The following is a 17,236-nucleotide window of genomic DNA, read 5'->3' as shown; positions in this document are numbered from 1 at the left end:
CTGCTTGTTGTGACTAGCGTGTCTTCCCCGCAGGGCCGCGGTACGGCTAACAGCGGTCTTGAGATGTCATCGGAACCCCAGCTTCGACACAGTTCGGTAAACAGCCATCGCGGCCTTGGATGGGCCGTCAGTCGGGCCAAGTTCCAGTATTTGTTTCTTCTGTCTCATTGTGCGGGGTGCCACCTTTTTTCTGCATGTCGTGCAAAACATTGCCCACTCATCCATAATCCCAGAGCACAGCATTCCATAGCCTAACATGGTCCCCAAAGCACCTTCTCGTGAGGCTTTGGCCCTTCTCAAGAACACAATTCGACCAGCCGCAGCCATCCGGTCGCAAGCACAGCGATGTCTCCTCTCATCCGCTTCTCGCCCTACAGCACTATCGCAATCACGAGCTGGGCACTTGCATCAAGGGACGCGCAGCGCTGCTACCTTTACACATTCACACCATGCCGAGGCCGTCTCCGTCATCCCTACAAACGTCGACACGAGCAATGCCGACTTCAAAGAGAACAAGCGCCAAATGGACGAAGCAACTGAGAGACTTGCCAATCTCCACACCAAGATCGCGCAGGGCGGCCCGCAAAAGGCGAGGGACAAGCACATACAGCGAGGCAAGATGTTGGTTAGGGACAGAATCTCTGCCCTGATTGACCCTGGCACACCTTTCCTCGAATTGAGCCAGATGGCAGGACACGACATGTACGGCGAAGATGACGTACCTGCAGGTGGCATTGTCACGGGCATTGGCAGCGTCAACGGCGTTCAATGCATGGTGGTTGCAAACGACGCCACAGTCAAAGGAGGCACATACTACCCGATTACTGTGAAGAAGCACCTGCGAGCGCAGACAATTGCGCAAGAGAACCGCTTACCATGCATCTACCTGGTGGATTCTGGAGGCGCCAATCTTCCCAACCAAGCCGATGTTTTCCCCGACGTGAATCACTTTGGTCGCATCTTCTACAATCAGGCACGCATGTCAAGTATGGGCATCCCGCAAATCAGTGTGGTTATGGGGCCATGCACTGCAGGCGGCGCCTATGTGCCTAGCATGAGTGATGAGAACATTATTGTAGAGAACCAAGGTCACATCTTCCTCGCGGGACCACCTCTCGTCAAAGCAGCTACGGGTGAAGTCGTCTCAGCTGAGGATCTCGGTGGAGGCAAGCTCCACAGTGAGGTTTCGGGTGTCACGGACTACCTAGCAGTTGACGACGCGCATGCGCTGGTGCTGGCACGAAGAAGCATTGGCAACCTCAACTGGCACCGTAACCAGACGGTTACTGCGCAGCCGAGCTTTCAGGAGCCTTTGTACGACCCCCAGGAGCTGTCTGGCATTGTAGGTACCAACCTGCGCCGACAGATCCCTATCCACGAAGTGATTGCACGCATTGTCGACGGATCGTCGTTTGACGAGTTCAAGCCACTGTACGGCTCAACGCTGGTAACTGGTTTCGCAAAGATCTACGGACACGCAGTGGGCATTGTTGCCAACAACGGTATCCTCTTCAGCGAAAGCTCACTCAAGGGAGCACATTTTGTTCAGCTATGCGGCAAGCGCCACATTCCACTCATCTTCCTGCAAAACATCTCTGGCTTCATGGTCGGACAGGATGCCGAAAAGGGCGGCATCGCAAAGAACGGAGCCAAGCTTGTGACAGCGGTAAGCTGTGTTGACGTGCCCAAGTTCACGGTGGTAGTGGGATCTAGTGCTGGAGCTGGAAACTACGGCATGTGGTAAGTGCCACCGGATTTTGGCTTTTGACTTTTGTTTACTGATGCGCTGCTTGTAGCGGTCGAGCATACTCTCCCCGGCTCATGTTCACCTGGCCGAATGCCAAGACATCGGTCATGGGCGCAGAGCAGCTTTCGTCGGTCATGGAGGCTGTTGGCAAGAAGGTGGATCCTGCGCTCAAGGCACGAATCGAACACGAAAGTGAAGCAACGTTTGGATCGGCCAGGCTATGGGACGATGGCATCATACCGCCGGAGCACACCCGGCGGGTACTCGGCATGGGATTGCAAATGGCATGTGGTGGGCAGAACCAGGGCGTCGACAAGGAGAGCACATGGGGCGTGTTCAGGATGTAGCCCAGAAAAGGGGGGATTGGTAGAAAAGCAGCATTCCTAAACGCGCGTTTTTTTCTCTGCTTCGTCGTCAGCTCCATCTTGTCTTCGCGTCGTTGCGGGTGATTTCCATGGTTGTGTTGCGAAAACTGTGGTGCTGCTGCTGCATGGCAGCTTCGATCACAATTTCCGCCCCCCACAAAAACGCTGACGTCCGCCGCTTCTGTGCGGCTTGGCATGCGCTTGTCAAGACTGACGACAGGCCCTTTCAAGACGGCGCAAGCATGCTTGGAAAACGCTTGTGTCTGTGGCGAAGCAGATGCGAGCCAGACATGTGCGGTAGCTACACATGCAATGCTCTGCTTGGTACATGTGCATGTACGTATAGTAGTATGCCGTCTCTCTTCCTCTGCAGCGCGACCAATATACAGGTAAACTGCACGTACTATACACAAAGCACGGCACGAATCCTTTGCCGGCCCAAGGAAGACAGGCGGCCCTGCGCCACAGTTCCCTGCCAACCGCCCCGCCCCGCCCAACGCGTTGGTCCCTCTTTTGTTTCAAGCCATCTTGACCGTGGCACCAGCATGATTGCTACCATGAAAATCTCTTTCGGATACCGGGATCAACAACCTCCCAGGCCGAATAGACTTTTGCAAGCGAACTCCCTGAGGTCCCAACCAGGTTCCCCTCATGTGGGCTCCGGAGCCGAGTTGCTGATGATGGTGGCGGCACGGCTAGGTTCGCGTATCCCACTTTGGGCCTTGTCTTGCCTGCGGTAGGTGGGAAGGGAGGCCGTAACGAGCAGGCGCATGCAATGTGATTTGCTGGCGCTCCAAATACGGGATTAGGTGTCCAGCCCTGTGGCACACAAGCCGTCATCGTAAATAGCTCCAGCTCTGCTCCATCGGGCACATGTCATGTTGGTATTCCTTGTCAGATGCTTGCTCGTCGATCTCACCCACTCTTTCTTCGTCACCTCGCCCTCCTTCACGCCTGGTATCCCCCATTCACCCTCTTCTCTTCTCTTTCATTCCTCTACCCTCGTATCATCCGACTAGTTGGCTCACCAGTTACTGTTCCACTCCTTTCTTTTCCAAAGTAACATAGTGTAACTCGTCTTTCCACAAGGCTACACCTGACGTCCTAGGACTCCACTCGTTAGCATTACTCTAGTTACATCTTCCATGCCGTCATGAGATTGTTCAGCCCTATGCGAGCGCTAGCCGCGCTCTCTCTGCTATCGTCAGACGTCGTGCGACCACTTACCCAGGCTCTAACACTAGATCCGAACTCCCCAGGTAAAGGCCCTATGCCCGCCCAACTCCATACACGTTTACATGAGTTAATGTCGTTTCTACAGATTCTATCAATGATGTTTCCAGCAAGGTCGCCAAGCAGCTTGTCGCTCAATATGCGACAATTGACGACAAGGGCATCCATGTGCTTGGAGGCTACCCAGGTATCTTGTACCCACCATACTACTGGTGGCAGGCAGGCGCCATGTTTGGCACGTTGCTAGACTACTGGCACTACACTGGGGATGACCAGTACAACGAAATGATTCGTGAAGGTTTGATACACCAGTTTGGAGAGCACCTTGATCTGGTATTACATCCTCTACCGAGTTTTAGCGGGATAGTTCACTCACCATGTTTAGATGCCTTCGAACCAGTCCAAGAACGAAGGAAATGACGATCAAGTGTTTTGGGCCTTTTCCATGATGGCCGCAGCAGAATATAAGCTCCAGGATCCCCCAGACGATCAGCCTGGCTGGCTCGCCATCACTCAATCCGTCTTCAACCAGTTCGTAGGTCGTTACCAGAAGGAGGTTGCCGACGGGAATTGCGGCGGTGGCATGCGCTGGCAGATTTACCCATGGCTCAACGGTTGGACGTACAAGAATACTGCGTCAAACGGTGGTCTTTTCCATCTCGGCGCACGACTAGCCATGTACACCGGTAATGATACATATGCCGTATGGGCGGAAAAAGTCTTCGACTGGATGTCAAACAGCCCAATCTTACCTGGCGACGGCCAAGTCTACGACGGCACAAGCATGAATACAAATCCTCCCTGCAAAGAAGCAGACCGGACCCCATGGACCTACAACTACGGCATCATGATAGCCGGCGCCGCATACGTACGTTTTTTTCTATTCCTCTCCCCCTTTCCCCGAGAGAAAGCCAAAACTAACTTCAACAAAACCGCAGATGTACAACTACACCAACGGCGCCGAAAAATGGAAAACCGCCCTCTCCCAATTCCTCAACAAATCCGAAATCTTCTTCCCCGAGGACAAAGGCGGCGTCATGATTGAAGTCTGCGAAGCAAAACAAGTCTGCGACGCGGACCAGGAATCCTTCAAAGCCTATCTCGCCCGCTGGCTCGGCATCACCCTCCAAGTGGCCCCCGAATTCGCCCCGACCATCATGCCACGCCTCCAGAAATCCGCAGTCGGCGCCGCGCAGACGTGCGAAGGGCCATCGCAGAACAACGGCGGTGATCACCAGTGCGGAATGAGGTGGTATAATCAGGGCTTTGATGGCATAGGCGGTGTGGGTCCGCAAATGACGGCCCTCAATGTTATTAGCGTGTTGAATGCGCAGCGTGTCGCCCCGCCATACAAACATTCGACCGGAGGGACGAGTAAAGGAGATCCCGGTTTGGGGTCTGGAAATGATGATGATAGGCTGCCCAAGTATCAGTCGGATATCACGACAGCGGATAAGGCGGGGGCGGCGATTTTGACCATCTTGGTGGCAGTCGGGTTTATTGGAGGCTCAGTTTGGATGATATACTGATGGTTTGAGAGCCGGGATTTGCACGTACCACTTCGTTGTTTTGATTTTTTTTTTTTTTTTTTTTACTTATTTATACCCAGTTGGAAATTGGAATGGATGGGGCGGATCTGTTGTCAAGGCGCCCTGGAATTGTAATGAATAAAGACTAACTATTCTGAATCACAAAGTTAATCATAGAAACATTTGGGAAGAAACATACGTTATCTTCGTTTCAACTCTCAACAAAAAAACACAATCATTTCGAGAAACTTGCATCTTTGCTGTCAGAGGTATATCCTCGATATTTGTCATGTGACAACTTCACCTCCAAGTTTCAAATAGAAATCCAAATGGCATCTGGGCATAACCATTTATTGTATGAGATCTATAAAAGGGTATCAATGTCCCGTTGATGCTTCTAACGCCTTCCCTAAATCATCAAGTTCATTCTACTAATCATCACAACCGTGAAAAATCAAGTAAGCGCCATAACATCCCAATCATCGCCCGGCTCAATCTCCAGATTTCGCCTCTGGTTACCCGATGAGCGCTCCAAGACCTCCTGTAATAACATCTTCTCCTAGTCGATGTAGCGTCTCCAGCCATTTGCAACAAGACATTTCTTCCCTTTATCGTCAACCCCCATGACAAAGCGCTCCCACCGAGCGTCTTGCCCAGCGCCAAGAACTAGTATAGTCTGGTCATCTAGCCAACCAATCAATCCTTTTGTAGGCCTACCACCGGGCACACCGGGAATGCCCGCACTCAGGGTAGCAGATTTGCCGTGTGGGCCCCAAGAGGTAGGCTCATCTCCCATTTCGAACTTGGCCGTGGCCGTGGGATACGTGTCGGAGAACTGCCGGGGTAGAAGTGGGATCTTAGATAGGATCCCGTACTTGTGCTGTGCTGGATCGGCTTGCGCTGTGGCAGTTGCTGTCTTGAGATCATAGATGTGCAGTGTAGATTTGTCTGAGGTTACAGCGAGCGTCGAGCCGTCCGGAGAGAACGCAAGAGAAAATACGGCAGCGGGATCGACGCCTCGGCGAAGTTCTGCTATTTTGGTGCAGGATGGGAATGACCAGAGACGTATGATGGTACCCTGTTCACTGGCGGTTGCTATGAGATCGCAACTTCTGCTTATGCCGATTGCGCGTAGTGGGCTTTCGTGTGCGGGGATGATGCTGACGTTGCCCGTGTTCAGATCGTAAATCTTGACTTGTCCAGCGGCTCTACCGGGGAACGCAACAATATTCGAGCCTAGCTCCAACAGCCCAAATGGATTGTTGACCGTCTCATACTCGGCCGTCTTAACTGGAGGTACTTTCATCTTATATATGCATACCGAATTCAGCAGCGCAACGACCATGTGCGTCTGCGACAGGCGCACGCGCTGGATAGGCGTCTTGAACTCGACCGACGTGGTAAAACGCTCTGTTTTGTCGTTCCATATTTGAACCTCGTAGATTATGTCAGTTTTGTCGACCCAGATCCAGTCAGAGTCCTCGGGACGCACCTTGTTTTGGGGATACTTGGGCTGCTTCCCTCCTCCGACCAGGGCAATGTAGCTCTTGTTGCCGAGCATCTCTGCGCAGCCGATGCCGCCACCGACCTCTGCGGGAATGTCAGCACATAGGCATGTGTGCAAGCGCGTTGAAAGTACCTCTGGCTATCCTTTCCTCACATGTTGTTGACGAGAAGACTACAACCGTCAGTAGGTACTGGTGAACTTGGACAAGGGCGTCGTCATACCGCGGAATCCCGTCTCAAGAGCGACCGAGAAGTGAGAGCAGTCTGCATTGAACGAGGCCGAGAGAACGAATGGGCCTGTGTCCGAGTCGAGGATAGGTCTGGTATTCATGGTCCGTCGTCGGTATAGAGTAACTCGGCTATGCGTTGTTTCAAACACAAGGTGGGGTGGGCGGGCGGCGGCTTCCTGGATGCGGGAGTCGATGTTTTAATCAGCGCAGGGACTGCAAGTATGAGGGGCTCGGTGGCATGCTAGGCCATGGTGTTGCCAGCAGCGACTGAGGCGGCATATGAATGAACAGCGTAGAGTGGGTAGGCGACGACGACATCGAGGGTCCAGGGCTCCAAGGTCACAGCTCACCTTGTCATCTGCATCCACCTAATAAGCCTGGCTTTCCCCGTAATGCGGGAGCTAGCCGATTCTGGCAAGCGTGACTGGCGGGACGCAGGACATGTGTGCGGAATGCTCCTTGGGCCCAATACATCCTGCTGTACAGCGAGGAGAGCCCAATAATCCAAAAGACTGGATATGATGGAATTGTTCCATCATGCCAATGTAGCGTGCCATGACTTGCGGGTCCCCGTCAAAAGCAAGTATACCACATGTTCGTCAAAGGCCGGGATTCAGTACGCGTCAAGGCCGATAGGGCATCCTTATCGGCAGCCGGCAAGGTGCACAACCAAGGTGAGAGACGGGTGTCGAGACAAGTACGAAAATAGCAGTCCTATCTCTCACCCAAAATGGCCGTTCCACTGCATCTTTCAGCATACACGACAAGTGACAGCCTTCTCGTGTTGCACATCGTTCCCAAAGTAGTCGGGCCAGGTGGTTGCGCCAAGAAGGAGACACCGACCAGGGTGTTTCCCGCTAGCGAGCCCCTTTGCATCGCGCAGGGAGTAGCTGCCAATGTCCCCAAATTTCCACGACGACACCGCTCCGACACAACAGACAGTCTTCATCCTCTGTCTCTCCGTACTCTCTCGCACGCAATCTCACGCCCTCTTCCGGCAGCATCCATTGTGTGCACACGACTCCATTCAAGACAAACCACACCAACCCTTCACAGCCCATCATGTCTTCGGTACGACGCTCCTCCCCACGACAGCCCGTCTACGCCCATCGGGCACACGCCGCTACCCTGCCATCAATTCCAGTCACTAACAATACATCAGGCGCTTAACAAGACGCGCAGAAAGAAGAATGTCAAGAAGGGAATCCAGTTCTGCCTGATGGTTTGCGGTGCCTCAGGTACTGGCCGGACAACCTTCGTCAACACGCTTTGCGGCAAGCAGGTGCTTGGACACAAGGAGGTGGACGACCCTACCACTGCCCACGTTGAGGAGGGCGTCAAGATCAAGCCCATCACTGTCGGTAAGTTTGTTTATCAGCGGTGGACACGGCCATCACGCCACGAGGCAGCTACTGACAATGGTCAGAACTCGATGAGGAAGGTACCCGCATCTCGCTCACAATTGTCGACACGCCCGGATTTGGAGACCAGATTGACAACGAGGCCAGGTAAGAAGCTTGCAGCAGCCATAACAATACCAACTTACCTGTATGCAGTTTCTCAGAGATTGTCGGATACCTTGAGCGACAGTACGATGGCATTCTTGCGGAGGAGTCGCGTATCAAGCGTAACCCACGCTTCCGTGATGACCGTGTACACGTACTGCTATACTTCATCACGCCTACTGGCCATGGGTATGTGCTCCCTATATGAGTCAGGGTCCTACTAACATGAACCCCTAGTCTCCGTGAACTCGACATTGAGCTCATGAAGCGCCTTTCCCCCCGCTGCAACGTCATTCCCGTGATCGGTAAGGCCGACTCACTCACACCCGCTGAGCTCGCCGAGTCGAAAAAGCTCGTCATGGAGGACATTGAGCACTACCGTATCCCTGTATACAACTTCCCTTATGATGTTGAAGAAGACGATGAGGACACGGTTGAGGAGAACGCTGAGCTCCGTGGCTTGATGCCCTTTGCCATTGTTGGATCCGAGGACATTGTTGAGGTGAACGGCCGACGGGTGCGAGCGCGACAGTACCCCTGGGGTATCGTAGAGGTGGACAACCCCCGCCACTCGGACTTCCTTGCCGTGCGAAGCGCGCTTCTGCACAGCCATCTCGCTGATCTCAAGGAAATCACGCACGACTTCCTGTACGAGAACTACCGTACCGAGAAGCTTAGCAAGAGTGTTGAGGGTGGTGCTGCTTCGTAAGTTTTTGAGCCATGACGTGAAGTGAAGTGAAATGCTAACGGAAGATAGGAACGACTCGTCGATGAACCCCGAGGACCTTGCCAGCCAGTCAGTGCGTCTGAAGGAGGAGCAACTGCGCCGCGAAGAGGAGAAGCTGCGCGAGATTGAAGTCAAGGTACAACGCGAGATCAACGAGAAGCGACAGGAGCTCCTGGCACGCGAGAGCCAACTGAAGGAGATTGAGGCACGCATGCACCGGGAACAGAGTGGTATGGCGCATGACGACGCGGACGATGCTTAAGCGTGTCCAAGTGGCATGCGTTACGCCCGGCTCCGCCTTTGCATCGGCTCTGATGTTGGGCATCAGCGTTCAGCGCGCTTGGACGGGCAAAAAAGAAGAGCCAGAGCCGGACCGCAAGAGAGGGTTTGCCCGACCCAGCATCGGTGGCGTTTTTTTTTTGCAAATGGAGGAGGAGATTTTCTTGGGATGCGCCGACAGTGAGAAAGGACGGGGTCGAAATGTCGGACTTCACTTCTTCTTTTAGTCTGGGGGCCTTTGATTATTTTAACGGACAGTGTTTTTGCCATTGGATGTGGTCTGCGGCTACACGGTCCCCAAACATGACACCGCTTCTCGTATGTTTACTTAGCCTTTTTCGATACTTATTCCCCCCGCCTTTTGGTTCCTTCATGTAGGAGGTAGTAATTCACATTCTAATATCACTCTGATCGCTGATGGTGCCTCGGGGGGGGTTTTTTTTGATTCTTTGCGTGGAAGAAGTCCGAGTGGCTAGGTTTGTGTGTATACGTGTACATATGCAAGCTCTTTTGCTTTTTGGGCAGTCATTCAGTCAGCAGGCAGGCAGATGAGAGAGTCGTGTGTTGTATGTAAGTAGTATGTGGGCAAGTCCATGTCTGGCGAATAAGAGGCATTTATAGCTCGGTGCATGAGCCTAATGCAGTTTGCATGTTCTGGACACTTGTGTTTTTCCCAATCACTACCTTGTGCACGCCAGGGAAAACGGTGTCATGTCTTCACGGCATAATACTCCTCACCGCCCTTGACCATCTTTGTCCACCTTTGTCCTAAACTAGCATGTACACTCGTCTCTGGATACGGCGAATACCGTAACTCCGTCGGCAAACTTCGGGACGTGTTTGTTAATTAGATGTGGACCTTTTTTGGCGTCACATTTGTCCGATCTTGAGCGGCATTGCGCGGATAAATTGTTCGGCATCTAAAGCTGCATAGCTGGGTCGGGGACTAAGCCGGGTTATTTGTGTGAGACCTCGGTCTTTGATTGTGAAAGAGGGCGCATTCATACATGCCAAGCACATTGCCGTCTGTACACCCATACATGGACTAACATGATTTTTTTTTTGCTTTTGCACAGCCTGGTGTAGGAAGAGGCGGCAGTCACAATAATGTGTGATGCGGGATTCGGAAACTATTTGCCATCAAGGTCTCCGAGGAGGATAGCAATGTACCTTGAATAGCGCTGGCTTGGCTTGGACCTTGGGCCCAAAATGTCTATAGTGATAGAGAGAGAATGTGGACTGCACCCCGCCTCTCCATGTGGCGACTGTCGAGGTGTCGACAGGGGCTTTCTCAGCCACCATGCGACCAAGAAGAGGGGGTATGGTAGGCTGAGCGCATAGTTGCAATAGTAGTCCGTCAAGACCATTGCTACCTGATCGAGAGGCTGCCAGTGCATCGCGATAACGAGCAAGACACGAAGCCAGTGTGCTGCAGTCAGCTACAGGGGACGCCGCCCAACTTCCTACTCAACACAGGCGAGTTTCCACATCGGTGAAGTACTGCACGTCATGATGCCGGTACGTAGCGACCCGTCTCACTGTATTTATCGGTGTATTCTCCAGATTCCAGTGTAACATTTGATTTTACCTCACCAAGTGGTTGGTATGAAAACCGACGGCCATGGCATGACGCCAGGCATCCAGGTTGCAGCGAAACATGGGTTTTGGGGCCCTGGCTGGTAAGGTTGGTATATTTACCGCCACTCTCATAACAAGGGCGAAAATCGCCAATCACTGAACTTCGGACCTCGTCTCGAATGGGTCGATCTGATTGGACATGTCAGTAGATGCAGGGCCCCCCAAGTGCCGATGTGTTTGATGTGGATGCCTCGACTTGGACTCGCGGGAATTGTGCCCAATGTTGGTCGATGACCAGGTTTACTTGGAGGCCGACCCGGACTTGATGATGGGGTATTGGAGATGGCAGAGGGGATAGATGGCGGCGCAGGGGTCCCCTGGTTGGTGCTATTCCAAGAGCGTGGTGGGATTAACCGAGTATCTGTGGTCTACAGGACGCATGTCTATGGGTGGCGATTAGGCGATTTGGGCCTCAAGACGCAGGTATCTCTGGGGCAAAATAAAGCAATAATGCCATATTGCAATGGCATACAAACGAAGCCGGGCCCAGCGATTTGTGAAGCTGCAGCATCGGTGAGCATTTCTGCATGCAAGTTGGTCCACTCACACCGCAGTGCAGCACACACCCAACGCCCGGTCCGCTATCAGCTACGTAGGTGCGTGTGTGTATGTATAGCATGTGTGGTTGCAAAGTCGGCATACCGACATGTGCCGGCAGAGGGGGGGCTTATTGCCGTTGAGATGGGCCCGTATATGCGTAGGCCAATGTGATGGGTGTATGGCAGTGGGCCTGTTTGGTCGCTTAGGGATTATACCCGAGCGGTTGTGCTCGGGACGGGGCCGACGTTGGTAGAGGGTGGCCAAGGGGGACGGTGAGGTGGGTGTTCCGTACTGGGATTGGCAGAGTGGGATGAAGGAGCAGATTCCGGGTTGGCAATAAAGTTGCAAATGGACTGACTGGGCGAGTCTTTGCAGATGGCAGCAGTGTCTTATGCAGAAGGCCCCATGGGAACGGATCCTTTGTTCCACAATGCCACTGTGCGGCCGACAGAGTGGGTGGACGTGGCAGCGTGCAGGCTGGGTGTATACACGTCAAGGCGTGGGCGGGCCAGGGTGCAGGAGACTCGGTCTGGACGGGCGTCGGGGGTGGGAGTGCATAAAAGATGGGTGGTAGGGCGGGCAGTACACAGAGGAGGAGGCTATGTACATGGTGTGTACATAGGCGATGAAGCGAGGAACCTAGGTTCGTAGATCGGCAGGGCGTCTAGTTCGCTCACGGTGTTGCATGACGCATGCCCTGGCCCCACCTTTTCCCAACGGGCCCACTTGGACGACGTGATCCGGGCGCGGAAGAAGGCGTGAATTATCAGGGTAGCCGCGCCGTGCGCGCCTGTGAGGATTAATATGGATGGCGACGGTACGGTACACACGGATGCGGCCACTTGGAGAGCCGTCTGCTTTTGTCGAGTGCAATCTGTGTCTGGGACCGAAGTGGTCGTGTGGTGGTCCAGCGGGGGGCTAGCGAGTCGTCGTCGGCGTCATGTGCATGGCATGGCATGGGCAGCATAAGGGAAGGAGACTTGTACTGGCTCGTTGGATGCTACATACACGGTGATGTGAAGAGTGTACATGCACGTCCATGTGTACAACGGGTGGGTATTGGTTTTTGTGCTGCGTCTGCATCTCGACAGAGACGCACATATGGGTTTGTGTGTGTAGTGGTGCGTCTGCATGTGCGTCTGCGCGTGCATCAGCCTTTGACATGGCCGTGGGTTATGCACACGTACGTAACCTCGGCCTCTGGCCTGCACGCCCGGTTGCTGCGGGCCTGGGGGCGAGGGGGAGCGTTGCCAGGAACCGAAGACTAGACAGGCATACGCTCGGATGGGGAAAGCAGAGCCTCCTGCTAGCGACATGTATCTAGGCGCTCTCGAGCTGGCGACTGGACGTCGCAGCCTGTGGCCAAATTGCCTTCACAGCCATGTTATGCAGCACGAGTCCCACCCGCGTGGTTCGGGACCGCCAGCTGAACCATCTGCCACCCGCCCAGCGCCCACACGGTCGACACTGGCCACGGCACGTCAGCTCCCCACCGTCTCAAACTTTTCACGGCCAGCTGCTCTGCGCAGTGCCCTCACCGGATTGCCCGGCCGCCAACTGAGAGCGATGGGCATGTGCAGCTCGGGTGGGGAACGCCACCTGTCGTCTGGGTCGAGTGCGGCCGCGTGAGAGCCGGGTCGATATGGTCGAGTGCAAACAGGCAGCTTTAACTTTGCATGCTGCGTGCCGTGTACGGACAATTGGCCTGGCCTGGCGCTGCTCTGGCTAGCCCGCCTGCCCGTCTCCATTGTCCTTCCCCAGGCCTGCTCTGCTCCGATGCAGGGTCCCTTGGTCCCATCCGCCGACCGAGGGCTGCTCGACGCTCCGTGGTTAGAGCATGCCCCAGGCCATGGCCATGCATCCACACATACGTATGCGTACATACTGCGCGCCCGTGGCCAGCGCCGCATCGAGATGAACGGCCCCGTTTGCCAGGCCCGATAAAAAAACACTCAAGTCACAGATAAGTCTAGACTCGCCAATCGGGTTGCAGATCGGTGGGGGAGGAGGTTAAGCCCACGCCCCCTGCACGCCTGCCCACTAGCACTCAGCCACTCATCGCCTCCCGAGCTGCAATGCTTCCTCAACGCCATGGACAGTGACGGAAGCAGGGATGCCTCTTCCCCGAATGCTGATTGTCCCCTAGCCGCCTTGCTGGCCTGCTAAATGCCTCTACGACCGGAAGCACAGGCACATCGCTCGACTCTACGCCAACGCGACTGCGGCGGCAGAGCTAGTAAAATGGAACCTCGGACATGTTCGTCATCAACGCAACATGTTTGCCTGCACCAGGCAGTTGTGGGCAGGTACCACCGCGTCCTGACTGGATGCTGCCTCGCCGCCCTCCTTCGTTTCTCTACAAACCTCCTGCCACTGTCGCCCTTCATTGGCCATGTCGTAAAGCTTCCTTCTTCTCCTCCTCCGCCTTCGCATCCACATCGAATCACTTCACTGCCCCGTCCCCATCCAACGGCTTCTTCGGACGCGAGCCCCCCAGCGCCACCCTCTTGCCTGTACTCTACTTGTCCATTATATACCCGCCTTGACCTGGCCCTTCCATCTCTTCGATCCCGTCCTCTGCAACTCACCCTCCCTCCTTCCCCCGCCGCGCCTCGACACATCTAGTCACATCTAGTCACATCTCGCACACGACACCATGGACCGACCTCAAGTGTCCATTCCTCCCGTACGTCCCCGTGTACCACTGACATGTCGCGTGCTCCATATACTAACACGGCAACGCTAGGCTGCGAATGTACTCGGGGTAGGTCATCTGCTCCACCACACTTGACTCATGATGCTAACCTGTCTTGTCTGCGAATAGACAATCGGAACTGGTGAGTGAACTGCTGTTGGCCATCCTGTGACTATGCTGACTTGATGCTAGTGTATGCACACCATGCAATCCAATTCTTGACAAACTTTTGCTAACCTGGCTTTCTACACTGTAGCTGTTGGTGTGTACAGGTATGTGACCAATCGAGCTTGCGGCAATGGCAGCAACTAACAGCACACAGATTATCCCACAGTAAGCATCTCGATGCCACCGACTCAGCACCAACTAACATGGCCCAGAATATGGCACAACTGGCGCCGAAAGAGCACAGAGGGTCTGCCAGGATCCATGCTCATCCTCTGGTCGATATGTGAGCTTACTGGCTGCCGATATGCAGGCTAGATGCTAACCATTGCAGGTGGCGTCCCATTTGGTGTATACGCTATTGTTCAGGTACGGCTGCAGCCACCAACGCTTGGCGTCTGCTGACATGACTTGCTAGAACTTCAACTTTGCGCTCAAATTCCAACCTCAAGCATTCGCCAGTCTCACGCTCATTTCTTGGGGTCAGACACTCTACTATCACAAGTCAGTCTATTCCCCGCGACAACCAACAACGACTAACACATGATAGCAAATGGCGAGTGTGGACAGCCACCCTTGCGACCATTGCCCTAGCCGCCAGCTTCGGGCTTATGGAGCTGATTCTTATCCTCACTCTGCGTGTAAGCAACCGCGAGCTGCTTCTTGCTGTTCCCCAACTGACCAAGTCTTTTCAGGGTCCCTATAGCCGAGGCGTCGAATGGCCCATGATGCTCATGGCCATCTTAGCAACCATCATCCAAGTCGCCGGCTTGATCCCCCCTTTCTTCGAACTGGCAAAGCGCAATGGAAGAGTCATTGGAATCGGTACGGAAGCGGCTGACCTACCCCGAGTGAGACATTGTGGCTGATATTCCTAGACTTTTGGTTTCTCACTATTGATTACGCTGGTGCCTTCTTCTCGCTCATGGCTCTTGGTATGCTCACCCCACTTGCTCCAAAGCAACATGGCTAACAAGGGAAACAGTTGCACAGCAATGGTTCGATGCCCTTGGTGGTAGTCTCTACATTTCTTGGTATGTCTTCCTTGTCTCTTGTATCCCAATTATCCATTTCATTCACTTACATCACTTAGCATGCTACTTGAAACCGGTATCTTTGCTTCGCAAGCCATCTGGCTCTGGCGCGTTCGCCATATACGCGCCGAAGCCAAGAAGGCTGGAAAGACGTATGACGAATACATCGCCGAGAACCCGAGCAAGAAACTATTCGCCAGCGAATCCTCGGAAACTTTTGTCGACGTCGAAGCTGGTAACGAGAAGCGATCAGCGAGCACATGCACCGAGAAGACGGCCATAAGTCAACATGAGCATATGCTAGCTACACCCAGCGACGCTACACCGAAGGACGCAACGGCAACATCGCCGGAAGCACTTCAACAGCCACCAGCTGCTGTCTTAAAGCCCAGCGGGTCTGGTCCATCATAATCATTCAAGCTTTGTATTACTTGAACAAACTTTCGGCGGCTACACCTTGGTAATCTTTTTTAAAACCTTTTTCCTCGGCCAGGAAATAAAACACATAGGCCCAGCGAGTCCGAGAATAGCTTGGGCTATCTTGTTTTCATTTAACTTTCATTTTATTCCGGGTATTTGCAAAGCAAAAAGGATGCACACGACACATGTACGAACAATACATAATTTCTGGGACTTGGGTGGAGGTATTTTGGCGTTATGACATGGATATTTAGGGTATCATTACAGCGTGGCAGGGCCAAAAAAGTTCATATTGCCTGGGAAAAGCTGGAACAGGGGTAATTGATCCATCAATCAAGCACAAGGCAATGAAATAAAAGTTTAATTGCTCGTCGGCTTGGCTAGACCTTGGGTTGTTGTTGTTGTGGAGGTTACGACATGCTTTTGTGCTGACTACACGTGTACCAGATAAGTATGTTGAGAGTTTTTTGATTAGAGGATGTGTTATTGTTATTGACATGATATAGTGCTATGAAATATACGACAGGGGGTTATCAGCACGCGTAATGAGCACAGAGCAAAACGGAATTTTCCAACATGGCAGCTTTGGAAGCTTTGTCCCAAACATTTTCCCTTGTTTCTTAATTTAGCAACTAATCGTTCGAGCATCTCGGTAGGGAAACTCAACAATAATTTTTCTAGTTTCCCATAGTTATCCATTTTTTTTCTTTCATTGACCAAACCCACACACACACACACACACACACACACACATGCACATGTGCATTGCGTGCATTGCATGATTACATGTTACTCCACTCGCCACCCCCTCCATTTTCACCAAAAACAGACAAAATGCAGGCAGAAAAAAAAGAATCAAAGCAGGGAATAGAATGAAAATCCTGGAAACTTAGTCTGACGTCAATTCATGTCCCAAATACGAGCCATGTTGAATCCTTTTTCTATTTGCCTTTTCTTGGAAGGGCGGGGGAGGGGGAGGGGGGGGGGTGTGATGTTTGTATGCAAGTCATGCGGTGCACAGCTTGGCTTCATGACGCACAATACGAAGATGAAAATTTATTCTGGTTCCTTGATGGGGGAGGGTATGGTGGAGTGGAGTTGAGTCGAGTCGTCGAGTCGGAGGAACAAGGGGGACGCGGGACATGGGTGTAGGGCCGATTGAGGGTGTACGCAATCACCCTTTTTTTTCCCCTTGCCTGTGGGGAGTGGGTTGGGTAAATACGGTGGTTTCGTCAGGAAAGGGAAAGGCAGGGACGTGTTGGGGGTGGCGCACCTGTGAGCGTGGGGTGATTTTTTGCTTTGTCGGTGCGTTTGAGTGAGGGTATGTGTATGCAGGGTACTGTGGGGGTTGGGGGTTGAAAGGGGTAGGGGGTATGAATTATACTGCAAATATGTAGCCCTATGACAGAGATTTGGTAAAAGGGCTTATTTGGGGCAGCTTCTGCAGAAGTTGGAAGATGAGGTCTTGCCTATCGAGGTTTTGGTGGTTGGTGTGCTTATGACCTTTCTCAGTATCTACACAAAACTGTGTATGTAGGACGTAACGTCTTCTAGGATTCACCTTCCCAAGACAAGACATCCAGTGACGACACCGATTCGCGCTAATGTCTCCCTGCTATCACC

The 17,236-nt window shown here is 53.2% G+C and overlaps 4 protein-coding genes across 4 annotated transcripts; 3 read left to right on the top strand and 1 right to left on the bottom strand.

The window, feature by feature from the left end:
- Positions 1–106: 106 nt before the first annotated feature.
- PSV08DRAFT_213057 (glycoside hydrolase) lies at positions 107–4,917 on the top strand. Its single transcript, XM_066092104.1, has 6 exons — positions 107–1,740; positions 1,797–2,081; positions 2,946–2,953; positions 3,434–3,678; positions 3,731–4,213; positions 4,284–4,917. The coding sequence occupies exons 1-6, from the start codon at positions 257–259 to the stop codon at positions 4,872–4,874; spliced, it is 3,096 nt and encodes a 1,031-aa protein (XP_065949898.1). The 5' UTR covers positions 107–256; the 3' UTR covers positions 4,875–4,917.
- Positions 4,918–5,433: 516 nt separating this feature from the next.
- Positions 5,434–6,939, bottom strand: PSV08DRAFT_397715 (WD40-repeat-containing domain protein; the record flags this gene model as incomplete). The annotated part of the gene is made up of 4 exons (XM_014219342.2): positions 6,603–6,939; positions 6,514–6,552; positions 6,367–6,464; positions 5,434–6,309 (listed from the first exon to the last, which is right to left on the bottom strand). Exons 1-4 carry the CDS (start codon positions 6,709–6,711, stop codon positions 5,434–5,436), a joined length of 1,122 nt encoding a protein of 373 aa, XP_014074817.1. The 5' UTR covers positions 6,712–6,939.
- Positions 6,940–7,541: 602 nt separating this feature from the next.
- On the top strand, positions 7,542–9,531 carry PSV08DRAFT_253366 (Septin-domain-containing protein). Its single transcript, XM_014219343.2, has 6 exons — positions 7,542–7,681; positions 7,773–7,971; positions 8,037–8,118; positions 8,167–8,304; positions 8,353–8,820; positions 8,873–9,531. Exons 1-6 carry the CDS (start codon positions 7,673–7,675, stop codon positions 9,102–9,104), a joined length of 1,128 nt encoding a protein of 375 aa, XP_014074818.1. The 5' UTR covers positions 7,542–7,672; the 3' UTR covers positions 9,105–9,531.
- A 4,843-nt stretch (positions 9,532–14,374) lies between these two features.
- Positions 14,375–15,984, top strand: PSV08DRAFT_253343 (uncharacterized protein). Its single transcript, XM_066092464.1, has 8 exons — positions 14,375–14,445; positions 14,494–14,528; positions 14,578–14,663; positions 14,710–14,800; positions 14,855–14,984; positions 15,038–15,094; positions 15,145–15,193; positions 15,253–15,984. Exons 1-8 carry the CDS (start codon positions 14,424–14,426, stop codon positions 15,602–15,604), a joined length of 822 nt encoding a protein of 273 aa, XP_065949897.1. The 5' UTR covers positions 14,375–14,423; the 3' UTR covers positions 15,605–15,984.
- Positions 15,985–17,236: the final 1,252 nt, after the last annotated feature.

Source organism: Bipolaris maydis, assembly GCF_028858645.1.
Source record: "Bipolaris maydis strain C4 unplaced genomic scaffold PSV08scaffold_1, whole genome shotgun sequence".
Lineage (NCBI taxonomy): Eukaryota > Fungi > Ascomycota > Dothideomycetes > Pleosporales > Pleosporaceae > Bipolaris > Bipolaris maydis.
The sequence above is the reverse complement of the archived record's forward strand: the minus strand, read 5'-3'. Positions and strand labels throughout refer to the sequence as shown.

What these genes read in the sequence shown, in the direction of transcription:
- PSV08DRAFT_213057 (XM_066092104.1), top strand. Translation starts at nt 257, where the DNA reads ATGGTCCCCAAAGCACCTTCTCGTGAGGCTTTGGCCCTTCTCAAGAAC. An exon ending in GCTGGAAACTACGGCATGTG is followed by an intron (nt 1,741 to 1,796) that starts GTAAGTGCCACC and finishes CGCTGCTTGTAG; the next exon opens with CGGTCGAGCATACTCTCCCC. An exon ending in TGATAGCCGGCGCCGCATAC is followed by an intron (nt 4,214 to 4,283) that starts GTACGTTTTTTT and finishes ACAAAACCGCAG; the next exon opens with ATGTACAACTACACCAACGG.
- PSV08DRAFT_253366 (XM_014219343.2), top strand. An exon ending in CAGATTGACAACGAGGCCAG is followed by an intron (nt 8,119 to 8,166) that starts GTAAGAAGCTTG and finishes ACCTGTATGCAG; the next exon opens with TTTCTCAGAGATTGTCGGAT. An exon ending in ATCACGCCTACTGGCCATGG is followed by an intron (nt 8,305 to 8,352) that starts GTATGTGCTCCC and finishes ATGAACCCCTAG; the next exon opens with TCTCCGTGAACTCGACATTG.
- PSV08DRAFT_253343 (XM_066092464.1), top strand. Translation starts at nt 14,424, where the DNA reads ATGCTCATCCTCTGGTCGATAT. An exon ending in GCTCATCCTCTGGTCGATAT is followed by an intron (nt 14,446 to 14,493) that starts GTGAGCTTACTG and finishes TAACCATTGCAG; the next exon opens with GTGGCGTCCCATTTGGTGTA. An exon ending in GTGTATACGCTATTGTTCAG is followed by an intron (nt 14,529 to 14,577) that starts GTACGGCTGCAG and finishes ATGACTTGCTAG; the next exon opens with AACTTCAACTTTGCGCTCAA.